Source organism: Eptatretus burgeri, chromosome 3, assembly GCF_056783735.1.
Source record: "Eptatretus burgeri isolate ZD-2024b chromosome 3, Ebu_testis_v1, whole genome shotgun sequence".
Taxonomy (NCBI): domain Eukaryota; kingdom Metazoa; phylum Chordata; class Myxini; order Myxiniformes; family Myxinidae; genus Eptatretus; species Eptatretus burgeri.
The window spans coordinates 118,885,598-118,911,246 of NC_140963.1; the positions used below are offsets into that span (position 1 = coordinate 118,885,598).

Genomic DNA, 25,649 nt, shown 5'->3' on the forward strand with positions numbered 1-25,649 from the left:
TATCTCAAAAAGTTATGGACAGATACAGACGAAACTTGGTCGAGAGGTTCGGTGTGTGACAATGACGAACCGATTCGATTTTGGTGAAGATCCGGATCCGGATCCGGATCCAACTACAGTACTAGAATTTTAAAGGTGATTCTTCACCTTTGAGAGATAGGACCAAAAACGATATATAGCACGACATCTCAAAAAGTCGTGGACGGATTCGGACTAAATTTGGTGGACGAGTTGATTCGATAACAAGAACCATCCGATTCGATTTTGGTTCAGGTCCAGATTCGGATCCAGCCTTTCAGTGGGATACAAAACGTAAACTGCTCAGACTGGAGGAGGTATGCGCTCTACCGAGTGCCCTTCTAGTTCATTGAGTGTACTCATTCAAATTTATGATCTTGTGTCGAAATAAATGGAACATCTATTTTGTTGGTGCATTGAAGGACGGGCGGCGCCTTTTTTTCTCGATTGCTGAATGTGCTGATGCTTGTAGTAAGGCATGCGACAAACAAAATAACCAAATATTGACTTTGCACGTTGCTAATGCTGGTCATTCAACCGGTAGAGCATCATGACCAATGGGAATGAATGCTTATTATTCAAACCAAGCCCACCGAAGCTTACTCAATGGTGAGCAGGTAGGTCCAGACTGGAGGGCTTCGTACTTATCTGCAAAGCACAGCATGGCGCCAAGCAGTGCATGGACTTTTACACTCCTGTGTGTCTTGAGTGTAACTCATGGGCAACTTTTCAGGAAGGTATGTGAAAATGCAAGTTGTCTCACTCAATTCTATTTTTTTTTTTATCGTGTTTTACATGAGTTATATTTAACTGTTACCACTCATTATGCATGTACAATTTATTATATCGACAAATTATATTATATATATATATATATATATATTTATATTTATATATATTCAGAAAATCAGTGCCGAAAGAAAGTCCACACCCCCTTTCAAAATGTTCACCTTTTGTTGCCTCGGAGCCTGTAATTAAATTACATTAAATCAGACTTTTTTCCCACCTTTATTTACACATCGTAACCCTTAACTTCCAAGCTGTTAGAATACAAAAAAAAATACAAAACTACAATATCTTGGTTGGATAAGTGTCCACCCACCTGAGTTAGTACTTGGTGGAAGCACCTTTGTCAGCAATTACAGCTGTATCTGTTGGGATAGGTCTCTCCTAACTTTTCACACCTTGATAATAGCAGATATTTGCCCATTCTTCTGTACAAAACTGCTCAAGCTCAGACAAGTTATGTGGGGAGCATTGATGGACGGCAATCTTCAAGTCATGCCACAGATTTTCGATTGGATTCAAGTCGTGGCTCTAACTGGGTCACTCGAGGACATTTATCCTTTTGTTCCTCAATCACTCCAGTGGAGCTTTGGCTGTGTGCTTCGTGGCGTCGTCATGCTGAAAGGTGAATTTCTTCCGTCCAATTTCATCTTTCTTGCAGAGAGCGGCAGGTTTTCCTCCAGGGTTTTTCTGTATTGCGCTTCATCCATTTTCCCTTCTATCCTGACAAGTGCCTCAGTCCCTGCCGATCAGAAACATCTCCATAACACGATGCTGCCACCACCATGCTTCACAGTAGGGATGGTGTTCTTTGGGTGATGTGCTGTGTTGGGTTTGCTCCAGATGTCATGTTTTGCATTTAAGCAAAAAAGTTCCATCTTGGTTTCGTCAGACCACAAAACCTTTTGCCACATGGCTTCAGAATCTTTGGAGTGTTTTTCTGCATACCTCAAACAGGACTCAAGGTGAACCCTATCATACAGGCCAGACGTGTGGCGTGCTTGGAATGTTGTCGTCACGTGCACACAGTGACCATTCTTTGCCATTAAGACATGTAGCTCTTTCAAATTTGCCAATGACCTCTTGGTGGCCTCTCTGATCAGTCTCCTCCTTGCTTGTTCATCCAGTTTGGAGGGGCGGCCTGATATAGTAAGGGTCGTGGTGGTACCATGCACCTTCCACTTCTTAATGATCGTCCTGATTGTGCTCCAAGGGATATTCAAGGTCTTTGAAGTATTTTTATCCCCATCCCGATCTGTGCCTTTACACAACTTTATCCCGGAGGTCTTTTGAAAGCTCCTTGGTGCTCATGGTTGAGTCTTTGCTGTGAAATGCACGACCCAGCAGAGGAAACCTCCAGGATGGTGATTGGTTACACCTGAGCAAATTACCCTCGCAGAAGGAGAGGGTATTACAATTGGGTCTGTTTGTTTTTTGGTCGTTTGTTCGTCTGTTTGTTTGTTTATCCACACAGAACTTTAGTGTTTTACTCCGCAACCACTTAATTTTCACCAGAGGAGCGACTACTCATGTAGAATGTCTTAATGATAGTTATGACATCATAGGTCATGTGGGATGGCAGCCATGTTGGAAAAACCCCAAAAAAACTTTGGACCACTGTATCTCTGAAATCGCACGAAGGAAAAAGTTGAAACTTGGCACATGGCAAATGAGTGTGATTTTTATGACATCATAGATGCCGTCGTTTAATGAGTGTACTCATTCCAATTATGATCTTGCGTCGAAATAAATGCAACATCTATTTTGTTGTATGAAAATCAGTATCAGTATGAAAATATATGAGGGTCTTTTAGGGATAAAAATGGTCCACAAAAAAAAAAAAAATTGATGACATCATCAGTCACGTGATTCGGCAGCCATATTGGGGTTTTTTTTAACCTTCAAAAGTCTTCTTCTCTGAAATTACTGAACAGATCGAGGCAAAACTTTACAAGTATGACCGCCTATCCATGAGGAACAAAAGGTTCGCACTTATGTTGTCACAGGTCACATGGTTTGGAAGCCAGATTGGATTTAAGAAAAATATTAAATATTTTCTCTGGAACTGCTTCATCAATCGATGTGAAACTTCACAATTATGATCGAGTAGTGATGGGAAATGCATGTTTTAAATTTAAACTTGATTGGACACATGTTCTGGCAGCCAGAATTATTTGATTTTTTGATCTGGGGTTTTTATTTATTTTAATAAGGCTCACTTGGCTGTGCCAGGATTGGTTTGCGGTTCGAGGAGTTGCAGCTGAAATGCGAATCCTATCCAGGATCCTCCTGATGACTTCATCTTTGCTATTTTCTTGTTTGGGTTCCTTCTGATGACTCCAATACAGGACTTGTACCTATTTGGTCTTCCATTTGATTTGAATTGAATTTATTTTAATCCCCTTCTGAATTGCATTTAATAATAATTTTTTAAAACGTCATGGGTCAGGGTCAGGTGTCCGATTAAAGTGGGTTTGCATCAAAGCGTGACGTCATGGTACCCAGTCATCACTGCCAGCAGTTATAAAGTGACAGTTCTAGTTATGTCTCTTATTAATTACGTAACACCAGTACACAAAACGCCACACAAAATACACCACACAAAACTACACAAACACCATGCAAAACTAGTGCTGGCGAGGGTCTGCAATCTCCGATTGCTATTTTTCCTGTTATCAAGTTGTTTAAACTTTCTTTATCGGTTTTCATCAGTCAGAATGATTAGTGAGTAAGTGAGTACGTGAGTATAAACAATCAGAATGATTAGTTACATTACTTTGGATCCGAGGGTCCTGAGTTCCAATCCCGCTCAGCTGTTGAATTAATACCAGGTGGGGTTGACTCTGCCTGTCATCCTTGCGACGTCGGCAAAATGAGTACGAGCTTGCTGGTATACTGTGTTTGAGTAGCGACCCATCCAGGATTGTGTCCAATAGCCAAGGAGACTGCTTCGGCAGCACCAATGCTCTACACAGGGTATGGTCCCAATGGATGGATGGATGGATGGATGGATATGTACTAGTGAAATTACGAACACATCATAATCGGCATATATCCAGCCATTGCATTGCTATTGAGATAGATATGGTTAATATCAACTTCGTAACCATCATTGTCGATTATATCTTTATATGGCGTGAGCAAAAACCACTTCCAATTCGCTGCGAAGGTCAGTGTTAGATTCTTTGGTTTAAACTCAGTCTCTAGGTGGTTGGAGACTCTACATTTGTTGCTGAAAAAAAGTACAGTGTGTGTATTGTAAGAAGACTATAGATATTTGTGCAGTGTGCATCTCAAGGGATCTAACGGGTCTACAGGTCTAGACTCCAGAGAGTCTAAAGAGTCTCAAGGGTGTAATGGTCTCAAAAGGTCTAAATGGTTTTTAAGGAGTCTAAAATGTCCAAAGGGATCGAAGGGGTCGCACCTCTAAAGGCTCAAATGGGTCGAAGCAGCTTAAAGGGTCGAAGGGAGTCTTAATGGAGCAATAAAATAGGAAGGCCCATGCTCATTAGCTCACCTGGAACGTAGTTCCAGGGAGCTTATGGGTTGGCACGTCATCCATCTGTCAGGCCGTCCATCCATCCATAAATACTTGCAACTTCTTTTCTGAAACTACACACACGATTTCAATGAAATTTGACCACAACTGTCATCACCCAGTCTGTACCAAAGTTTGTTCACGGCATTAAAAAGCATAAGGGCAACACCCCTGGGTGCTCACCTGGTAGCGGCTGGATAAGATAACCAGGGAACCACAGGAACACAGGGATGACCCACAAAATATGGAATGTAGAAGAAAGTCAATACCTATGGGTTTTATTTTTAATGCCATGAACAAACTTTGGTACATCACGTGTGATAAAGTTTGTGATGACGTTTCATCGAAATTGTGTGTGTAGTTTCTGAGAAGAAAGCAAATACCTATTTTGGGGGGCAACCCCGGTAGACCCCCTTAGGGTCCAATTTTTTTTTAATGCCATGAACAAACTTTAGTACATACATGGTGATGGACGTTGAGGTAAAGCTTCATAAAAATTGTATGTGTAGTTTCAGCGAAGTTGCAACTATTTGTAGACGTAGACAGACAGTTTTTGTAGATGGACAATTTGCAGACGGACAAGATGGACAATGCAATTTGTAGACGGACAGACGACGCACCATCCTATGGGCATCTTGGAACTACGTTCTACTGTAGGTGAGCTAAAAATCTGGACCTGAGGGGCCTCACGACATTAAAAAAAAAAAAAAGGAACACTGGACCTGTACCTTATCTGGGCCCTGGCCTAATGTTGCAACCCAAATTTGGTAGCATTCTGACTAGTGCGTCTGGAGAAGAAGATTTAAGGATTTTATGTGACCGCCATTTTAACACACTTGTGGTCATGTCATCAGCATGGCCTCCGCAATTTAATATCAGGACCCTGTCCTGATGTTGTAATACAAATTTGGTAACATTCTGACTGGTCGGTCTGGAGAAGGAGGTTTTTGAAGGAATTTACGTGATTTCCCCCAAAATTGACCCAGCCGGCCATTTTGACACACTTCCGATCACGTGATCGACAAGACCTCCGCAAGTTAATATCCCTACCCTGGCTTAATGTTGTAATACAAATTTGGTAACATTCTGACTGGTGGGTCTGGAGACGAAGCTTTTGAAGGAATTTATGCCACAGCCATTTTGGCTTTCATGGTGCAACCGTTGGCTTTCATCTGTGTGCATCTATGGTGAGCTATGTGCTTACGTCCTGTGTCTAACTATGTATAAGCTATGTCCAGCTAAGTTCATCCCTAACGTCGGCCAACGGACTTACGGTGTGCGATGACAATACCATATCTGGAATTGAAATTCCAGATAAGGTAAATATACGACAGAAATATTTGGCACCACCTTTTAGGAGCATACCTGGAAGTTCATGCAAATAAACACTTCTGTAATAAAGTTATAGTACAACAAAAATCATGCCAGGTCTCCCGGACCCATCTTATGTATCCTAGAGTGGGTCTTAAAAGGTCTGAACAGTTTTAAAGGTGTAAGGGGTCTAAAGGTTTAAGCAGAGTTTCTCAACCTTATATTTTAAGCCATTCCCCACTTTTACAAAAACATTCATGCGATCCACCCCCCCCCAAAACACCAATGCTTAAGAATTTAAACCTATATAAAACTTAAGAATTTAAACATGGCAGAAATTGCAAATTATTTTGTTTTTTAAACAAAACATGCTACGTCACAGCCACTATGAAAGTCACCAATGAGGCTCAGTGATATTCTTGTCCCCATTTTCTCACTGCAAGTTCTGCTATTTGTGGGCTCGTGACTGATGCAGCGCATCTTAGGTCATACTCAACTTTGATCTTGCTTCGCGCCTTTGGCTTTACTGCCTGCAGGCAAGAAAAGCCCCACTCACATAGGTGTGTTGAGGAGACCAGGATCGGTACATGAAGGCCGTTATTGCAAAGCCCAGGGTTGCTATAAGCCCTTCATTTCCCCCCTGAAATCCCCCAAGTCCCCACCCCCAACCAGGGTGGGAACCTCTGGTCTAAAGGATATGTTACAACAGTAGTTACGGGTCTATAAAGTGAAAGGTCTAAATGGTGAAAAGGTTTAAAGGGTCTAAAAGGTATAAAATGGTCTGAAGGAGTCTAAAATGTCTAAGGGGTATAAAGATGTAAATGTCTAAAAAGGTACGTTCCAATACATAGTCCCCGTGGCCGTAATTAATAGACATGGTCATGGTCCAATAACATGTAATTCATAGACATACTCATGTGGGTCAACCATGACTTCACCTCGAAGAGGATTCATGATCCACCAGTGTTTTTCGGTTTTGTATCCAGTTTATATATAGACCAGCATGGATCGGCTGACTATGCTCACCTCGCCACGCGTCGTTGCAGAGATTGACGTCACAGATTTGCTGTGTTGGCGTGATTTACACCAATCATAATACAAACATTTCTTTTCGACAATTTTATTTGTAATATTGGTGATATTATATTTATTTGAATTTCATTTGTGATACAAGAAGGTCCAAGTGGTCGAAATAGTCAACGGTCGAAGCTGTCTAATCTGTCTGAAGGGTGTAAGGGGTCTAAATGGTGTTTTTGTCTCAGGGGTTTAAAGGGTCTTTGGGGTATTTTGGGTCTATTTGGGGCTTTGGGGTCTTTTGAGACTTCTGGGTCTTTAGGGTCTTCAGCATCTTTTGAGTCTTCAGGGTCTTTTGGGTCATCAGGATATTTTGGGTCTTTGGGATCTTTTGGGTATTTGGCCTCTTCAGGGTCTTTTGGAGTGTTCAAGGACTTTTGGGTCTTGGGGAATTAACGTTCAAATAGGACGTGATTAAAAGGGAAATAGTCTTCACAGACTGACGGACGGCTTCACCGCCTCAAGGGCGGCTTCACGGCCTCACGGACGGCTTTACCGCCTCACGGGCGGCTTCACGGCCTCACGGACGGCTTCATCGCTTCACGGCCTCACGGACGGCTTCACCGCCTCACGGATGGCTTCACGGCCTCACGGGTGGCTTCATCGCCTCACGGATGGCTTCACGGCCTCACCGACGGCTTCACCGCCTCACGGGCGGCTTCACAGCCTCACGGGCGGCTTCTCCACCTCACGGGCGGCTTCTCCGCCTCACGGACGGCTTCACGGCCTCACGGCCTCACGGGCGGCTTCTCCGCCTCACTGGCGGCTTCTCCGCCTCACTGGCGGCTTCTCCGTCTCATTGGCGGCTTCTCCGCCTCACTGTGCTTTTCGTTTTTATATACTGTACGTGTTTCGATATAAAGTGAATTGGATGAAAATTGACGATTTATGTGATCTTGACCTTAAACCTTTTACCTCTTGACCTCAAAAACAATAGGCTTCCAGCTTGTCAGGAACTCTACCAGGTGGTTAAGTTTTTTGAAGATCGGAATAAAATTGTGACCTTTCGGCGATATATATATATATATATATATATATATATATATATATATATATATATATATATATATATATATATATATATATATATACAGACAGACAAACAGACTAGGATGGACAGCAACAAGAAGAGGGGGCACAGCTTGAAAGTGTAAAATAGGAAGCTTAGGATGTGAGTGAAGCTGGGTTATTTCATACAGAGCTGTTAATGTAAAGACTCGTCTTCCTGGTAGGAATTTGCACAGGGACAGTAGATAGGTTTAAAATAGAACTGGAGATGTACCTGGAAGTCTTGTGGATAGAGAAGTACAGGGATGCAGACAGATATGGTAAGTCGACGAGCTGTGATTGGATGAGTGTTAACTGTGGGTGCGTGTGCATGTTGTGCTTTGCTGATGAGATCTGGAGATGTCCTGAATTTTATCGGTGTGGGTCTTAAGTGTGAATGTCTCATCCATGCATGTTGATCCAACAACCACCCAACTGCCCTCTATCACTATAACCATCCATCCATTGGGACCATACTCTGTGCAGAGCGTTGGTGCTGCCTAAGCAGTCTCCTTGGCTACTGGGCACAATCCTGGACGGGTCACTCAGTATACCAGCAAGCTCGTACTCATTTTGCCGACCTCGGAAGGACGACAGGCAGAGTCAACCCCACCTGGTATTAATTCAACAGGCGAGTGGAAATTTGAACTCATGATCCGAGGATCCCAAGTCCACCGCCACCCAAACCATGAAGCCAACCCCAGGCATGTCACGATAACCCCTAACCCTAAAATAATACGAAAACTGTTGCATAGAAAAAAAACAACAGCCTTGTTCCTTGTTCCTCTGCCATTAGCTGCTGCTGAAGTGATATTTTACGGATCTTTTGAGGTTTTCAGACACTTCTTGAACCGTTTTCCTTTCTCTCGAGTCCCTCGTGCCTCATGTGCGGAATACACATGACGATAGAGGACGATTTCCTTCTCCTCTGCACTCCAGCTCCCTTTGTACAGGATTTCTGTTCCAATGGAGCTTAGTTACATCCATGAGCAAAGGTGGACAAGAGGTTATGCTTTCACCCATGTTTGGCTGTCTGTTTGTCCATTTGTCTCTGAGCCTTGCATCTCAAAAAGTTGCGGGCGGATTCGGACGAAACTTGGTGGGCAGGTTGGGTGTGTGCCAAGGATGAATTGATTGGATTTTTGTGAAGATCCGAATCCAGATCTGGATACGAGAATTATTTAATTTTAAAGAGCTTCTTCGCCATTGAGAGACGGGACAAAAAACGATATATAGCATGATATCTCAAAAATCTGTGGGCGTAATATGACAAAACTTGGTGGATGAGTTGGCTCGGCAACAAGGACAAGCCGATTCGATTTTGGTTCAGGTATGGATACAGATCCGGCCTATCAGTGGGATACAAAACGTAAACTGTTCAGCCTGGGGAATGTATGTGCCCTATCAAGTGCCGTTCTAGTTTGTGTCATTTTAGGACCAGGCGGTACTTCTTCAGCTGTTCGCTTCGGTGTGGAGTCCTGCCTCATAGTGACGTTGAGATCTTCTTCCTCACCGGAGAAGGTGCAGTTTTGATTTTTGCTGACTCGTTCCACCTGTTAGGTGTAGCCGCAGCACAGACTGAGATCTCAGCCTTGGAGGGGTCTGTGTCCATTTGTTCTCTTCTTAAAATGGTTTACCATCATTGTTGGGGTTTTCTTTAGTTAAAGCCAGCCGTATGGCTTTCCCCAAAGGCCCCTGGCCAGGGGTCACCGGAACGACAGCACAGGTGAGAAGGGTTGAATGGCCTTTCTGTGTGTTTTGTTAGCTGTGTATGCCTGGTGTTGGTTTAATGGTTCGGGTGGTGGGCTTTGGATTTGAGGGTCCTGAGTTCCAATCCCGCTCAGCTGTTGAATTAATACCAGGTGGGGTTAACTCTGCCTGTCATCCTTCTGAGGTCAGCAAAATGAGTGCCAGTTTGCTGGTATCCTGTGTCGGAGCGGCGACCCGTCCAGGATTGTGCCCAATAGCCAAGGAGACTGCTTAAGCAGCACCAACGCTCTGCACAGAGTGTGGTCCCAATCTCCTCCTGTTAACTGTAGGAATCTTTAATGTTAAAAAAACAGCAAATATGATGAATACTGGAGTTATTGGCATCAATTTATCATAAACTAGAAGGGTACTCGGTAGAGCGCATACCTCCACCACGCAATGCCTGATCCACGAGAACATATCGGGCCCATTCAACACATTTCTGAAATATCTTGCTGTATTATCGTTTTTGGCCCAATCTCTCAACGGTGAAGAATCAGTTTGAAAATTAAATAATTCTCGTATTCAGATCCGGATTCAGATCTTCACCAATATCGAATCGATTCGTCCTTGCCACACACACACCCAACCTGTCCACCAAGTTTCATCCGGATCTGTCCACAACTTTTTGAGATATCCTGTACACAAACAAACAAACAAACAAACAAGCAGTCATAGACTGGTACTTACGAAATCGTCAACTTGACCTCTGACCTTGTCTGATAAAAGCTGTCTCCAGAGAAGATAGCGACGCAAACCAGAAGTTTCTACGACGATTCTGTACCAAACCATCAAAAATCGAATGTTTTGGATGTTTGACCTCACTGTGACCTTGACCTTTGACCGATTTTGACCAAAATCTAATCAGCGCTCGCCATCACCCTCCTGAATCACGTGGTGTAATTTGACATTGGTAGCTTCTTCCGTTCTCGAGTTATCGTGCCTACGAACAAACAAACAAACAAACAAACAAACATACAAACATACAAACAAACAAACGGAAGTCATCAATATACTTACGAAATCTTTAGATTTTGTAAGTAACAAACAGACAGAAAGGGGTGAAAACATAACCTCCTTCACACCTTCACACCTTCAGTGGCGGAGGTAAATATTAATATTCTTCTCACTTCGTTTCGGCGCAGAGGTCCTGCAACCCGAACCCCACAGTGTTGGCCGAGCATAGCAAGCAGGTGTTTTGCACAGGTCCTCAAAGGACTGTCACTTCAGATTTTTTTTTCTTGCCATTTCCTCCGTGAGCTCAGGTTCTGCTCGATTAGAAGGCAGGACATAAATTCAGGGAAATCATCATTGGAAGTGATGTGATCCTGGCAAACAATCGCATTTCGCTCACTTTCAGGCCCTTTCCCATTTCACTCCGCAGCACACACACACACACAAACACACACACACACACACACACACACACACACACACACACACACACACACACACACACACACACACACACACACACACACACACACACACACACACAAACACACACACACACACACACACACACACACACACACACACACACACATGCATCATCACTCCGAAGGTTGAGCATTGGATGCAACTGATGGTTCTTTTGTCTTTCTTTTTGTTGTTTTTCTACAGGAGAAAAGTGTTGGTAAGTGTGAACACACACACACACACACACACACAATCTGCATTAATGGGTAGAAATGTAATCAACAAAACAGACACAACACACAGGTAATGATGCAAAACAGTTGATTTTTTTTCCATGTAAACCACCTGTTCATTGAATCGATGTATGTTATGGTCACAAGGTAAGTGCCGCAAGCAAAGTCGTACCATTTCATGGCGGGAAAGGCACCGGTCACCTTTCTATCGCCTTCACTCCGACCAAACGAGTATCAATCCTCGTCGTAAACCAAAACAGGAAAGATTTCCCTTCAAGCAACACAGGTAGCCCGTACCTGTGAGCGTCGCTTCGATTTTATGCCAACAAAGGTCCGATGATCAAACTAACATTAGACAATGCCAAGATTTTCACCAAAATCGAATCAAATCTTCCTTGTTGCACACCCGACCTGCCCACCAAGTTTCGTCCGACTCCGTCCACAACTTTTTGAGATATTTTGTTCACAAACGAGCAAACGGAAAAGACAGACAAGACAGACAGCGACAGACAGAGAGACAGACAGGGGTGAAAACAAATTCCATCCACCTCCAGTGGCGGAGGTAATAAGTTAGCCATGGTGAAGCAGTGATTAATTATTCAGTTAAATAATGTTTGGTTTGGGGGTTCACATATACTTTGGAGAAGCTGCTTCACAGGATTAGGAAATCAAAGATGAGGCAATGGCAGCTTTGCCCTGAACAGACAAGGGAGCAACTTCCAGCTTGAGTAATGAAAGCAATTGTCCTGGTTTAATAGAAAACGTATTTTTGTGAAATAGAATGCCTCTGTAGCTACTGATTGTAAATACAAGCTCCCTTCTGCTCTCACTAAGGAAGCACTGGGTAATATCTGTCAACAATACCATCTGGGACAAGACTCCAAAATTAAAATCATACCGAATCGGAATGGTAGTACCATCAGGGGATGAGGCTGGTAGGATAACCTCGAGGTACACACACTCACCTCTGAGCTATCTGGAGTGGATTTGAAATCGACACAGCGATGAACTGCCGTCCTGGTGTTTCGCAGTCCATCCGAGGGACCGGCACACCTCAATAGGAGTACCGGTCCCTCGGGTGGACGTTAAACCGGGCGTCCCGAATGCTAGAATTAGTTGGTGAACGTTAGAGATCGGCATTCGTTGGTGGACGTTAAAGTCCTTCGTGAAGAGTAGGTGAGCTATTGCCAGCACCCTGAACAAACTACAAACTACAAACTCCTGCTCTAATCTGCAAGGGGGCACTGCATCTACGACGCAGCTGCACTTCCCAGGAAATGACGCGACCTACAGCCATGTGCTGTGTACAAAATAATCCAATGATTGTTGATTTATATTGTGAAGCCGTATTTTTTGAACCACATCAAAATCTTCGCTCGTTAAGAGGGTCTACGGAGGGGTGGTGGGGTTCGTGGAGGGAAGGGGGGAGGGGAGGGGGTTTCACCAACCAAAATAGGGATTTGCTCTTCTCCAAAACTACACACACAATTTCGATGAAAGTTGACCACGTCCTTAATCACCCATGACGTACCAGAGTTTGGTCACAGCATTAAAAAAAAAATTATAAAAAAAAATCAGGGTCTATGGGGGTCTGGGGAGGGTTTGAACCCCTCAAATAGGTATTTGCTCTCTTCTCTGAAACTACACAATGTCAATGCAACTTGACCACAACCTTCATCAACCATGATATACCAGTTTGTTCATGACATGAAAAAAAAAAAAATATATATATATATATATATATATATATATCAGGGTCTAAGGTGCTGTATGTGGGGGGGGGGGGTTGCCCCCAAAAGTATGCATTTGCTTTCTTCTCTGAAACTACACAAACAATCTCGATGGAACTTCACCACAACCTTCTTCACCCACGATGCACCAAAGTTTGTTCACGCAGTTAAAAAAAAATCCGGTCCGAAGGGGTTCTACCAGGGTTGCCCCCAAAATAGGTATTTGCTTTAACATTGGTTCAATGGTTCATTTTGCTGATTCGGTCCACGCTGACTTCCTTTCTCAGTATCATTGTTCTACCAGGTGAGTGCCCAGGGGTATTGCCCCTTTTTTGTTGTTGTTGAAGGTGAGGGGAAGGAGGCCGGAAAACCACACAAATTTTTATCTGAAACTCAAAAATGATGGAATCCTTGTGCAGCAAACCGTACCCGCAGCGACCTCCTTAACACTACTAGAACGGCACTCGGTAGAGCGCACACCTCCACCAGGCCAAACAGTTTACGTTTTGTATCCCACTGATTGGCCGGATCTGTATCTGGACCTAAACCAAAATCGAATCGGCTTGTTCTCATCACCAAAGCAACTCATCCATCGAGTTTTGTCATAATCCGTCCATAACGTTTTGAGATATCGTGCTATCTATCATTTTGGCCCCATCTCTTAAATGATGAAGAATCACTTTAAAAAAATACTAGTATCCAAATCTGGATCTTCACAAAAAAAAAATCGAATCAATTCGTCCTTATCACACATCCAACCTGTCCACCAAGTTTCATCCGAATCCGTCCACAATTTTTTGAGACATCCTGCTCACAGACAGACAAACTGGTGAAAACACAACCTCCATCCACCTTCGGTGGCATTGGCAGAGGTGATAATGGAGTAGAACCCTGTACTTCAACCCGCACAAGCCTTGAAAAGAGCAAGCAAGACCACAGTTCGCTCTGCAAAAGGTATCACACTGTAGTCATGCAGGACACACACGTACTTGAACCCTATGGTAAGCTCAAACACACAATCATACAAATCCAGTAGGCTTTTCACCCTTTGGGGTTTCATATGCCCTGAGATGTTTCACCGAAGTATTATGATCGGAATCCTTTTGTTTACACATTACATTCCAAAGACTGCATCACATCAGTGGAGAACAACAATATGTATTTGTCTTTTCAGAAAACATTTCACAAATATTTAAATTGAATCCCCCTTCACCCCCAACCTGCCCCCCCCCCATTTTATCCAGAGCTGTATTTGCTGATGAAGTTAATTACAAAATATTCAAGTCATTGCATGTAAGGGGCACCCCCAGCCCTCAGTGTTTAAATCCACAATATGATGACTGCATTGTCTAAACTCCTATTCTATCATTATTTTCACATTCATTCTGTTTTATATCCAATCGTTTGAAAAACATCCTAAAACATCCCCATCCTTTATATTGTCCACTGCCATCAGTTACAACGGAAGGAGGCACCGCGACCACTGGATCATATTGTCACTTCCCCTTCACCATGTCTGGGATTCAATACAACGAATGTGTGCCAGATCCAAACCACAGGCTCTGGTCAGTTCTCCAAAGAAATCATTTTATGCATTTTGCTGTGATTCCGATTGATGTCGCTGCATGGAAAAGGGCTACCTTTGAAGCAGCTGTAGGGCCTATGGCTACTATATGCACGTGTAATGAATCATGAAACACAACGTCAATGTTGCGAGTAGACGCCAATGGATTTGTATGTGCTCAGCGTGCGCGTGCATTGCATCGCAGGTGTGGGACAACCGCCGATGTTGAGACTGACGGACAATGGGGCTACTGCATGACAGCACGTGAGTGTGGGAATGGCATTGGGTGAGAACGATGTAAACAGGGCAGTGAACACCACCTGAAAGCAGAGGTTTACATCCTTTACTTTCTATACATTCTCTCATGGCTTGCCCATCCCTTGCATCAAATGGCAGCATGATATAATTTTGTCTGAATCACGAAAACATCTTCTTAGTATACAATAAATATATATATTGTTGTGGTTGACGAAATTCACAAACCACCATTCAGGTCCCTTAGGTGAGATATCTCTGTAAGTATATGTGTAGTTAGGCCCAAACCCGTTGTTTAGAGGGAATAAATGTCATTCATTCGGGCTGCGACCCTTCAACATAGCCGTTTTTCTGTTCTATCTTTATTTTGAGCCAACCACGTACCAACCGCCATTACTACCACCACAACCACCACCAACCACGTCTCAACAGCCATCACACAACAACCACCAACCGCAACGCCGCTTCACAACAACAACAACAACGCCAACAGCCACGACCTTTACCGTCACATCTCGCTCTCGCAACCATCGCATCACCGCCATTCCCGCGCCGCTTGTGGGCACCGATCCTGGACTCGTACAGGGCGCGCACCGAGCAGCGGGTGCAAAAAGCGGCCTTTCCGAGAAATCGGATCAAGAATGATTCACGCCCACTTCTGTTCCGTCCTATCAGCGAGCGTGGGGCGATTTGGCCCCGCCTCCAGGCGCGTCGGAGTATAATCGATATATGCAGATTCGCGGATCAAGAATGATTCACGCCCACTTTTCCTCTGTCCAATGGGTAGCGTGGCTCCGCCCCCGAGCCGTTCCTGATCCAAAAATCTGCATATGATTTCTCCTGTCGGACTATAAAGCGCCGAGCACGGGGCGAATTGGGGGAGTAAAAAGTTGGGAGGGAGTTGAAAAGAAGAGTTGAGTGGGAGAGTTGGAGAGTTGTGGCGGCGGCGAATTCAGAGTTGAAGAGAGTGGGAGAGTTGGAGAGTTGTGGCGGCGGCGAATTCAGTCGAGTTGAGAGTTTCCGTTTTGAAAAGAGTTGGAGAGTTGTGGCGGCGGCAAAATCAGTCGAGAGAGTGTCTGTCGGGGTCCGGAGAGTCTGGAGAAGCTAAGGAGCTTTGTGGAGGTCTGTGCTCGTGTCAGAGTCGGGGAGCTGCGGAGAGGGGAGGCCGGGAACGCGGTCGAGGTCACAGTGGAGTCGCTCGTCGCGGGACCCAAGCCAGCCAGATATCCTCTTGCCCCGAGCATCAACAACCCCCCCTGTTCCCCCCCGCGCTGAGATAGTGTGAGAAGGGGGCCCCGTTCCCACCCCATTCCAGGCAGTGCCAGCGAGGCCCGCGGAGTCGGGGCGCCGCCGCCATTTTGCGGCTCATCACCAGACGGGTAGGCTCGACGCGGTCTCGGCCCCAGGCCCGTCTGCCCCCTTGTCGTGGAGGGTGGCCCCTTTTTCTTTTGGCTTTGGAGTATATGTGTTGTCGGCGCCGTCTGTGAAGTAAAACTGTGTAAGTGTTGCCGTGTGCTCGCGTAGTCGGTAGTAGATCTGCATTGTGTCTCTTTTGTTGCATTTGCTTTTTGTGCAGAATTGTCGTGTTACTTTTACATTTGCTTTTGGTGCATAATTGTTGTAATTGTATATGTGTGCTTTCCGTTTGCCGTGGAATAAATGTGCTTTATGTTGAACTGTTCTTCCCGTTTCGCTTCGTCTTTTCTCTAATTGAATCTCCATCTTACTTCACGTAAAGGGTTGGTAGGGGCTAAATACGCCCGATAATTAATCGGAACCGTCGAGGTTGATGATAACACCGCTCGGTTATCCCGATAGTACGGAACGGGTCGCTTAAAGTGGCCCGTGTCCGAAGTCGACCTGCGGCGAGGTGCGATCGCCCGGTCTACCCTCCGTGTGGGTACTTAGGTAGGTCGAATTTGGCGAACAACCCTATCCCACGCGGGGGGCCGATTGGCACGATCGTGGTGAGGCCGAAAGGCCCACCCGTGACTGGTTCCTGGCGTTAGTCCGAGAGGGTCACGACGGGATTGTCCGTCCGGTGGGCGACGTGCCGCGATTCGAGTTATGTGGCCGCTCGCACGCCGGCGGGCGCGAATCCGCAACAATATATATATATATATATATATATATATATATATATATATATATATATATATATATATATACACACTGTATACATTATATTGTTGGGGTTATGGGGGTAGATGGAGGAATTTAATTGGAAAGTTAGGATTGAACAGAGTTGTTTGGTCTGTGGATGTGAAGGAGACATCTCGATGTAATTAAGTAGGGAAACTGTGACCTTAAGTTTTAAGTGTCACAATGGGGGTTGGTGCAGTGTTAATTAGATAGGGATTAAGGCCAAGTTCCCCAGTATGTGATTGCCCCCTGTGATGTTTCCCTCTGTTTTTTTGTATTACTAACCATGGAAGAATTGTGTTTTTTTTATAACATGACCAACTAGACAAGAAGCCCTGCCTCCAAGGGTGACGGCGGGCGAAGTCACGCCCCCGAGGCTGGTGATTGATGGGCGTGACATTAGTGGCAGGAAGAAGAAGTGGGCGTAGGTGGCAGGGTGATCAGAGAGGATGGGGAAGCAGCTCGTGGTGAGGAGTAATACACGTGTGCGGAGTGAGGGGGGCACACGGTCGAGAAAGAACAAAGCTCGGAGATGGCCTGAAAGAACAGGACTTTACGGCTGGCTTTCCTTCGACGCATGAAGAAGATTGCACGATTCTCGTATTCGTGCTGAGGCGAATTGTCTCGCGTACTGAACAAGATGCTGGCCTTTGGCTCTTGGTTGGGTTGTGAGAGACGGACCTCACAACTTCGTGTATGTCACTGAAAGGGGTGGCGCCATTCTAAGCTGCCTTGGTGTTGAATACCGCCCACAAATTGCCTGACATACATTTGTTCCACTGTGAGAGAGTGAATTGGCGCTACTTTGCACTTGTTTACACGTGCAGGACGAAGCATCTCGATTCCAAGTTCCACAAAGACCATCTCTGGACCAAGCTCAGTGCCAGAATAAAGGAAGGATTTGCTTTTATTTTGTTTCCCCTTGTCCGTATTTAAAATCTGTATCTCGAGGCGCCTCGACTTTAGGATATATTTACTTCACGTTATTATCATTACTTTTGCATTATTGTCCCTTGTAAATATTTATATTGTCATTAAATGTCTGTGTTTATTTTAAGTTGCTGTGTCCATGCATTTGTCATGGGGTTCGAGTATAAACCCCCATGTGCATCCATCTGTGCCTCTGTCACTCCCCCATTGCACCCACGCCCTCCCGTGCGCGTTATAATCTCCGAGGATCAACGTGTCCACCTCCTCATAAGGAAAAACTGCTTGGCTATCCGGGCGGGTGGTGTTGACCACCCGTCACCACAATTTCGGTCAGGGGGTTCAACCTTATAGTCTGGGAGCCAAACCCCCAAATTTTAGTGAACCTGGTTTTGGCGGATAAAGTTTTTTTCTCTCTTGTTTCTGGTAGTCTCGGGCTTGCTTATCATTAATCAGGGGGGTGCCAGATGATATCCCTTGGGGGAACTCTTGATATTAACCCTTTTCTATCCAATACAGCCAAATTCTGAAAGACTCAAGTTTCCACTGTTTCTCAAGAAAGTTTGCTGAACAAAAGCTCAAATATACTTACATTCTGCAATAATTCATGCTGTAGAGAATGTTAAAATCATTTTAGGGGCACAATTTGGGAGATTAACCCTTTCCCACTCAATTTTGTAGCATGTGGGATGGGCGTTGGCCATAAAAGAATGATGACTTCCCACTTTCTTTTGCCACTCATGTCTTAGAAATTAGTCTAGTTACTGAGAAGTACATCAGATGGCATTGCAGAATTGTTTTACTTCCTATTTTAATCCATGTGTTTACCATGCATTTGTTTTAAGTCTTGTTGCTCAGCCAAGACATCAGACCACGAATTTAGACTGTTTTGAAGGCACCTAATGTAAGTAAAAATACTAAAGCATCACGAAAATGATGTATGTTAAAACATCGATACAGTTTTAGGCCAGTTTTAATGGTTTTAATTAATTTAGGCAAGCACTCCATTTCTAAATTCAATGTTAGTACTGATGCAATAAGTTCGAAAAATGCCGTAGATGAGAGCTTGGCAGTCTTGCGTTTCGTTTTCAGCCTTGGAAGTCATGGAATCCGATACTGATGAATGGTACTTCAAATGGAAGTTCAACTGTCAAGACAAGAAAGAGAAGCTTACATGTGTTACGGCCATCCGAATAGCCAACATCATCCGATGTAGCAAGATATACGGTGATGAAAAGCACTTTGGGCTCGAAGATGCGTTGGAGAAAAACAAGGAATTCACCTTGAAATGCCACAAAAGTTGTGTCTCCTCCTACACGTCTAAAAGTCACACCCAGCGTCACAAACGTCACTGTGATGAAGAGACTGATCCTATCTCCCAGAAAGTCACGAGGCGTTCGTTATCAGGATACTCTGATGAAACCTTCAACTTTAAGAAACACTGTCTTTTCTGTGGGGAAACTTGTATTATTGAGAAAGACAAGAAACACCCTTCGAGATGGAGGGAATCGTACCTCTTCCGTGAGATAGACAAGAAGCAGTCCCTCATAGAAACTTGTATCAAGCGAAATGATGCTGTCGCGAAAATTGTCCGGCAGCGTGTTGAGGGGGCACCGAGTGATCTCCATGCAGCAGATGCGAGATACCATCTGGACTGTCGGCAAAGATTTGTGTCATTTAGGTCACTTCCTGGGGAAGGTGCTGCCAGTAGCCAGGAGTCAAAAGGTAGTGATGAAGATTGTCCTTTTCTGTCAGTTGTTGAAATGCTAAAAAGTGACAGATCACAAATGTGGAATTCGGTAGAACCGTTTGACTCTTATTCCCAGTTCGGTGGAGTCCAACTGTGTCGTCGGACACTGGTGTCTGAACTTCAAGAGTTATTTGGTAATCATCTCATGGTTCTTTCATCGCCAGGCATTGCTAATATTATTGCATTTCGTAGTTGTGCCTCACAGATTCTTAGACTTGTGAACACTGAAGAAGACGACACGGAAACTTTGATTGGAAAAGCCAGTAAGATCATCCTTCAAGAGATTAAAAAAAAAAAACATTGACATTGACAAAGACAACTACAGCATTGACATCGATAAGGACCTTCTCAAAGAGACAGTTAGTGGTTTTCTCCTCAAATTATAAGGAAAAGTTTCTCCAAAACTTGATTGTACACTTCCAGCGTTGCTCATTGGTTCAATTATAACAAGTGTTGTTAAATCCCAAGCGACAAGTTTGCAAGTCGGCCGAGCTGGAAATATGTTAGAGTCAAAGAAGCTTATCAATAATTTCTATTCATATTGGGTATGTTGCTCATATACTGAGTACAGACGTTTCAAGAAATCAGCTGCTGAAGCAGCAGTTGCAGCTATGAAGATGGCTGGAATATCAAATGCTGCGGATGGCCTAGTTCAGGGTATTGCGGACAACTTCGACGCCGACATATCCTCTCAAAACGGTAGGCAGTCCACCCACTCACTTGCAGTCCTCCTAGCGCAGTACTCACACACACCACCAGAGGGAGAGGCCACTCAAACAATCAAAAGGATCCCCAAAGATTCCAAAGAGGTTCCGTATGACGTCGACATCCACCGGTACCGAGAACCAAAACAGCCACCCATGCCAAAACATGATGCTATCAAGGCCGTCCCCACCCTGAAGTCACTTGCACAACAAGTGATTGCACTTAGGAGAGCTTCAGAGATTGATCATAGCTCCCTACAGGATATCCTTACAAAGGACAGCTGCCCGGAATTCCATGGGTACAACACTAAAGAAAGCAGATAGCAGGGTCATCTTCCACAACCCAAGACAAAAGCCTTCTACCTACCGCTGATCGATATATGCAGCCTTCTGATGCTGATACAATGTTGACAGCAATGGAAAGAGTCGAAGATCTGACATTCAAAACTGGCCAGAAGTTTAGCGTCTTGACATGTGACCAACAGCTCTATCGAGTCACTGTCCAGGTGTCCTGGAATCAACCAGAAAGATTCAAGCATATGTTCTTGCGTCTAGGAGGCATGCATGCGTTGATGAGTTTTGTTGGGGCTATTGGCTCCCTAATGGCCGATAGTGGGCTGTCAGATGTCCTTTCAGAAGTATTTGGCGGGGTTCCAAAGATACTTAGTGGCAAAAGGTTCCCACAGAATGTACGTGCCCTGCGGATGCTGTCCGAGGAGGTGCTCCGCAGCTTGTTCGCAGATCATCAATTTGAGAATGAGGATGACCTGATGAAGGCCTTGCATCAGAGTGCAAGAGAGAGCAGGACGGTAAAACTGTGGGTAGAGGTACTGGTGAAGCCTGTTTTGTTGATGATGTCCTATATTAGGGCTGAACGAGAGGGTGACTGGTTACTTCACTTGGCAACATTTAGAAAAATGTTGCCCTATTACTTTGCGGCCAGGCACGTGAACCATGCCAGATGTGGTTTGTACTATCTGAGGTCCATGGAGAAGCTGCCTGACCAAGTCCAAAGTCTATTCCTCAAGGGACAGCATGTGATGAGACATATTCGTGGGATATGGAATGGCATCTGGAGCGACCAGTTCATCGAGTCCACGTTCATGACATACGGTCATAGTGCTGGTGGAATCATTGGGATAACCCTGAAGTTGAATGCTCTGAAAGTGTGGGCACTGAGCCGCCATATCTGCTGCAAGATTGAGTCGGACATGATGGAATTAGAAGAAGAGGAAACTGATGCTACCAGACTGCAACGGCATCACAAGGAGGAGTCCAAGGCTAGAATACTGGCTGATGCCACGGACAGGGCTGGTTTCCGTCAGAAACTTGAGACTTATACTGATCCTATGGATCCAAAGGAACATCCTGAAGGGAGTCTTGTCAACATTGTCAGTGGAAAGCTCGCACCAGCATCTGTAAATGTTGAAAATGCCATCATGATTGGAGAGGAAATGTTAAAAGACTTTGAGAACACATGGCCTGAGGGATTTTACAGTACCATCTCTAAGACGGTAGAAACGATGTCAGTAGCCAGCAAATCTGTGAACATTGGTGATACCAAGGTTTATGACCTGAATGCCATCTACTCAAGGGTCATTGCATTATTAGCCAGTGACAGAGATATTGATGTGAAGGAGGTGTTTTGCCGATGAGCTTGCACCTGTACCAACTGCCATGTTCACGAAGGATGGAATGCGGATTGCGAAAGCAAAGTCCAAACTGAAGAAGTTTCTGCAAGTTGAAGTTTCTCGGAGGAACACTGGTGATGCAGATGTCACTATCATAGATGGGTCAACCCTTTTATGGACCATACATTGGCCAGCAGATGGTACAGTAGCTGATTTCATTGTAAATGTCAAGTCGTTTAACTTCCTACCTGACCAACAGTGATGTCTATCTCATCTTTGATAGGTACCATGAATACAGTATTAAGTCTACCATGCGAGATGGCAGGGAGACACGGGTCAGTAGAAAACATCAACTCCATCGGACTATAACACTGCCAGCTCAAAAGGTCATCTTGTCTTCTGTTGAAAACAAGAAACAACTCATCCAGCTCATATGCGACTAACTTATCCAAGACAGGCTTTTCCATCAGGAGAGTACACAAAGGCACAAGTTGGTTGTGACAGGAGAGGACCCTTGCCCTAGTGAAGTCAGCATGGAAGAAAAGAGGAGCCGGTTTGATCTAGAGACCCATCATGAAGAGGCCGATATCATAATTATTCAACAAGTCCTGCACTGTGTCAGACTGGCCCGCCAGATCTCTGTGATTTCGGATGATACAGACGTCTTTGTATTGCTACTACATCACTACCAAATGGCGGGGATGCAAGTGCCAATGACTATGGAAAGTCCAAGTAAGGAAAGGGCTATTGTTGACATCAAATCGACATTGGTGAGGCACCAGACAGTTGTGAAGAACCTGTTAGCTGCCCATGCTATATATCAGGATGTGACACAGTGGCGTGTTACCCTAGGTATTGGAAAGGGCAAAGTGGTCAAGATCCTGAAAGGTGATGGACATGACTTATCAGCCATAGGAAATGTTTATGCTCCAATTCAACAAGTCATTGATCAAGCCACTCGCTTCGTTTCAGCTTGCTATGGCATGAAGGACAGCGCAGACATGTCCAACACAAGGCTGCTTGTATGGGGTAAAAAGAATGCGAAGGGTCATTCGTCGTCCCCTAACTTGGCTGCTCTTCCACCAACAAGAGAAGCATTCATTGAAAATGTGAAGAGGGCCCATTTAGACAATTCTATGGTGAAATCCTAGTTCTAACCCTCCACCGCTGAACCCAGAAGACTTTGGATGGAAGAGGGACATAACTAACAAATCACTTTGCCCAACTGCTCTACCGGACAACACTAAACCTGCCCCTGATTTCATATTGGAAATGATCAGATGCGGCTGTAAAAGCGAACCCCCTTGTAGCTCCAAGCGATGCAGTTGTCGGGATAAAGGCTTACCTTGCACCATGATTTGTACATGTTTCGGTGTAGGATGCTCAAGGACCACAGTAACCTGAACTAACCATTGAGGTGTCATTAAACTCGGAATGTCAGTTCTCAACATGCCAGCAATCTGCTAGTAAGTGTTTGTAACCATGTTTTGGTCATGTGCTCACTTCTGGGGCTTTTAAAGCGAGACATTTTGAAATACACAATGCATACAGATGTTAGATTTCTGGGCCTTGACAAAAGTAGGTTGAAACTTCATCTTATTGTCTTTCTTAGTTATTTTACATTATTCTTTCCTCTTTACTTCAGGTCTTCGAAGTTATGCTAATAGAATTGTGAAAAATTGCTTAGTATCAATGACCAGGAAAGGGTTAATTTTTTTTTCTATTGTGATCCATATATCATCCAGCATTAAGCATTGTGTGAATAAATATCAGATTTCACAAATTTGATGCATTTTATGTGAATTAATACCATGGAACGAGAGGAAATTTCCAAGTTTCCACGGTTTGGGCGTGTCGGACATGAAGGGGTTAATATCAAAATTTGCCCAAAGGATATCAACTGGCACCCTCCTGATTTTTGATAAGCAACCCCCAGGCTACCAGAAACAAGAGAGAATAAATCTTTATCCAACGAAACCAGGTTCACCCTTGCCGCTCCTGGACTATTAACCTTAACTGCCAGTACCATGACAATATATATATATATATATATATATATATATATATATATATATATATATATATATATATATATATATATATATATATATATATATATATATATATATATATATATATATAGTTACGGCCACGGGTAATGAGTGTATTATGAGGGGGTTAATCCTCGTTTCTCCTCGGAAGAACCGGCCCTGGGGCCACCGCTCACAGTTAACTTCGTGGTACAGTGGGTTATTAACAACCACAAATGCTAATCAGTTAACCACAGTTCCAGTGTCCACCACCTAATTTTCCGTTTAACTGTAGGTCATGTGGCCTCCTTACCAGGGAACGCGCCCTAAACGGGGATTATGTCTCGCATGGTAAAACTGCATAATCCACAAAGAGCAACCATCTGTCTGCCACCCAGACAAATATGTCCAATGGGGACCGGGGGAGTGCTTGTCACACTCCACGATTCGATTTACCTGTAGATCACATATACATATATAAATATATACATACTGTATATAAATATATACATAAATATATAAAAAAAATATATATATATATATATATATACATATACGTATAGATCCATATTAAAAAAAAAAAAAAAATATATATATATATATATATATATACATATACATACACATATAGATCCATATTAAAAAAAAAAAAAAAAATATATATATATATATATATATATATATATATATATACATACACATATAGATCCATATTAAAATATATATATATATATATATATAAATAGACAAATATATATATATATATATATATATATATATATATATGTACACACACACATACATACATAGATGTACAGTATATCAACCTGAAGAATCACAGAATCATGAAGCAACGGCTCAAATTGGAATGACAATTAGGTCAACCCGAATGAAATTTTCAACGCATTCATCAAAAGTTTTAACTCCTTCAGTGAAAAAAAACAAAAATCGATGCGGGTCGACAAATGACGAGGGACCATTGAAGATTCATTGTAAAGTGGTTTGGAGCCACTTAAAGGTATCACATGGAGAAATGTCAGAAATGTTGGATCGCCCCCTCCCCGTCCTGCAAACCCTCCTTATTTCCCCTCCTTAACCCCCTCATATGCAACCTCTTTTACCTCTATGTATAAGGTTATGTAGAGGATGCTTCATGTAAGACTGAAAAAATTTATGTTTTAAATAGCTTGAACATAAAGAGTCTAATTTCAATAACAACTTGTTAACAGAAGCTTTAAGGGCATGCGCTCTTCAGCATGCCCTCCTTTGGCCACTACATGTCCCACCTCAAAGTCATCCAACATCACGCTCATTTACACGAAGGGTGCAAAAACAGATTATATCAACTACAAGCCAGTCATATTACTTACAATTATAAACAGTCATGGATTCTTTCCTTTTTTTTCAAATCACATGAACTCCAACCATTAGTTTGGATTCCATCGATGTCACTCAACTCTGGACATGCTGCTGCTCCTCTCAGGAATGGTTGGAGGCCATAAATATCAATCGAGAGTTTAGTTGGACATATCTCGGACATTCAACACAGTCTGGCATCTTGCTTGTTTTCCAAGCTCGCTGCCTTCGGCATTCCAAGCCGCCTTCATTCCTGGCTTTCTGACTTCCTCCACTCACGCAGTCAATGTGTTAATATCTATGGAACCCTCTTCTCTCCCTGTGGAGGCTGGAGTGCTCCAAGGCAGTATCTTGGCCTGTCTGTTTCTCATGTGCATAACTGAAC

At 43.8% G+C, this 25,649-nt stretch overlaps 1 protein-coding gene across 2 annotated transcripts in view; it reads left to right on the top strand.

Annotated features, from left to right (window-relative positions):
• The first annotated feature begins 606 nt into the window (after nucleotides 1-606).
• LOC147030825 (factor VII-activating protease-like) overlaps nucleotides 607-25,649 on the top strand; it is a 74,558-nt gene continuing 49,515 nt past the window's right edge. Inside the window, exons 1-4 of one of the 2 annotated variants that reach the window (XM_085875327.1) lie at nucleotides 619-755; nucleotides 11,147-11,159; nucleotides 14,362-14,470; nucleotides 14,675-14,733. In XM_085875327.1, coding sequence (XP_085731453.1) covers nucleotides 681-755; nucleotides 11,147-11,159; nucleotides 14,362-14,470; nucleotides 14,675-14,733 — 256 coding nt within the window. In that variant the 5' untranslated portion in view covers nucleotides 619-680. Of the gene's footprint in view, nucleotides 756-11,146; nucleotides 11,160-14,361; nucleotides 14,471-14,674; nucleotides 14,734-25,649 lie in introns of both variants that reach the window. The other variant, XM_085875328.1, reaches the window with a different exon arrangement.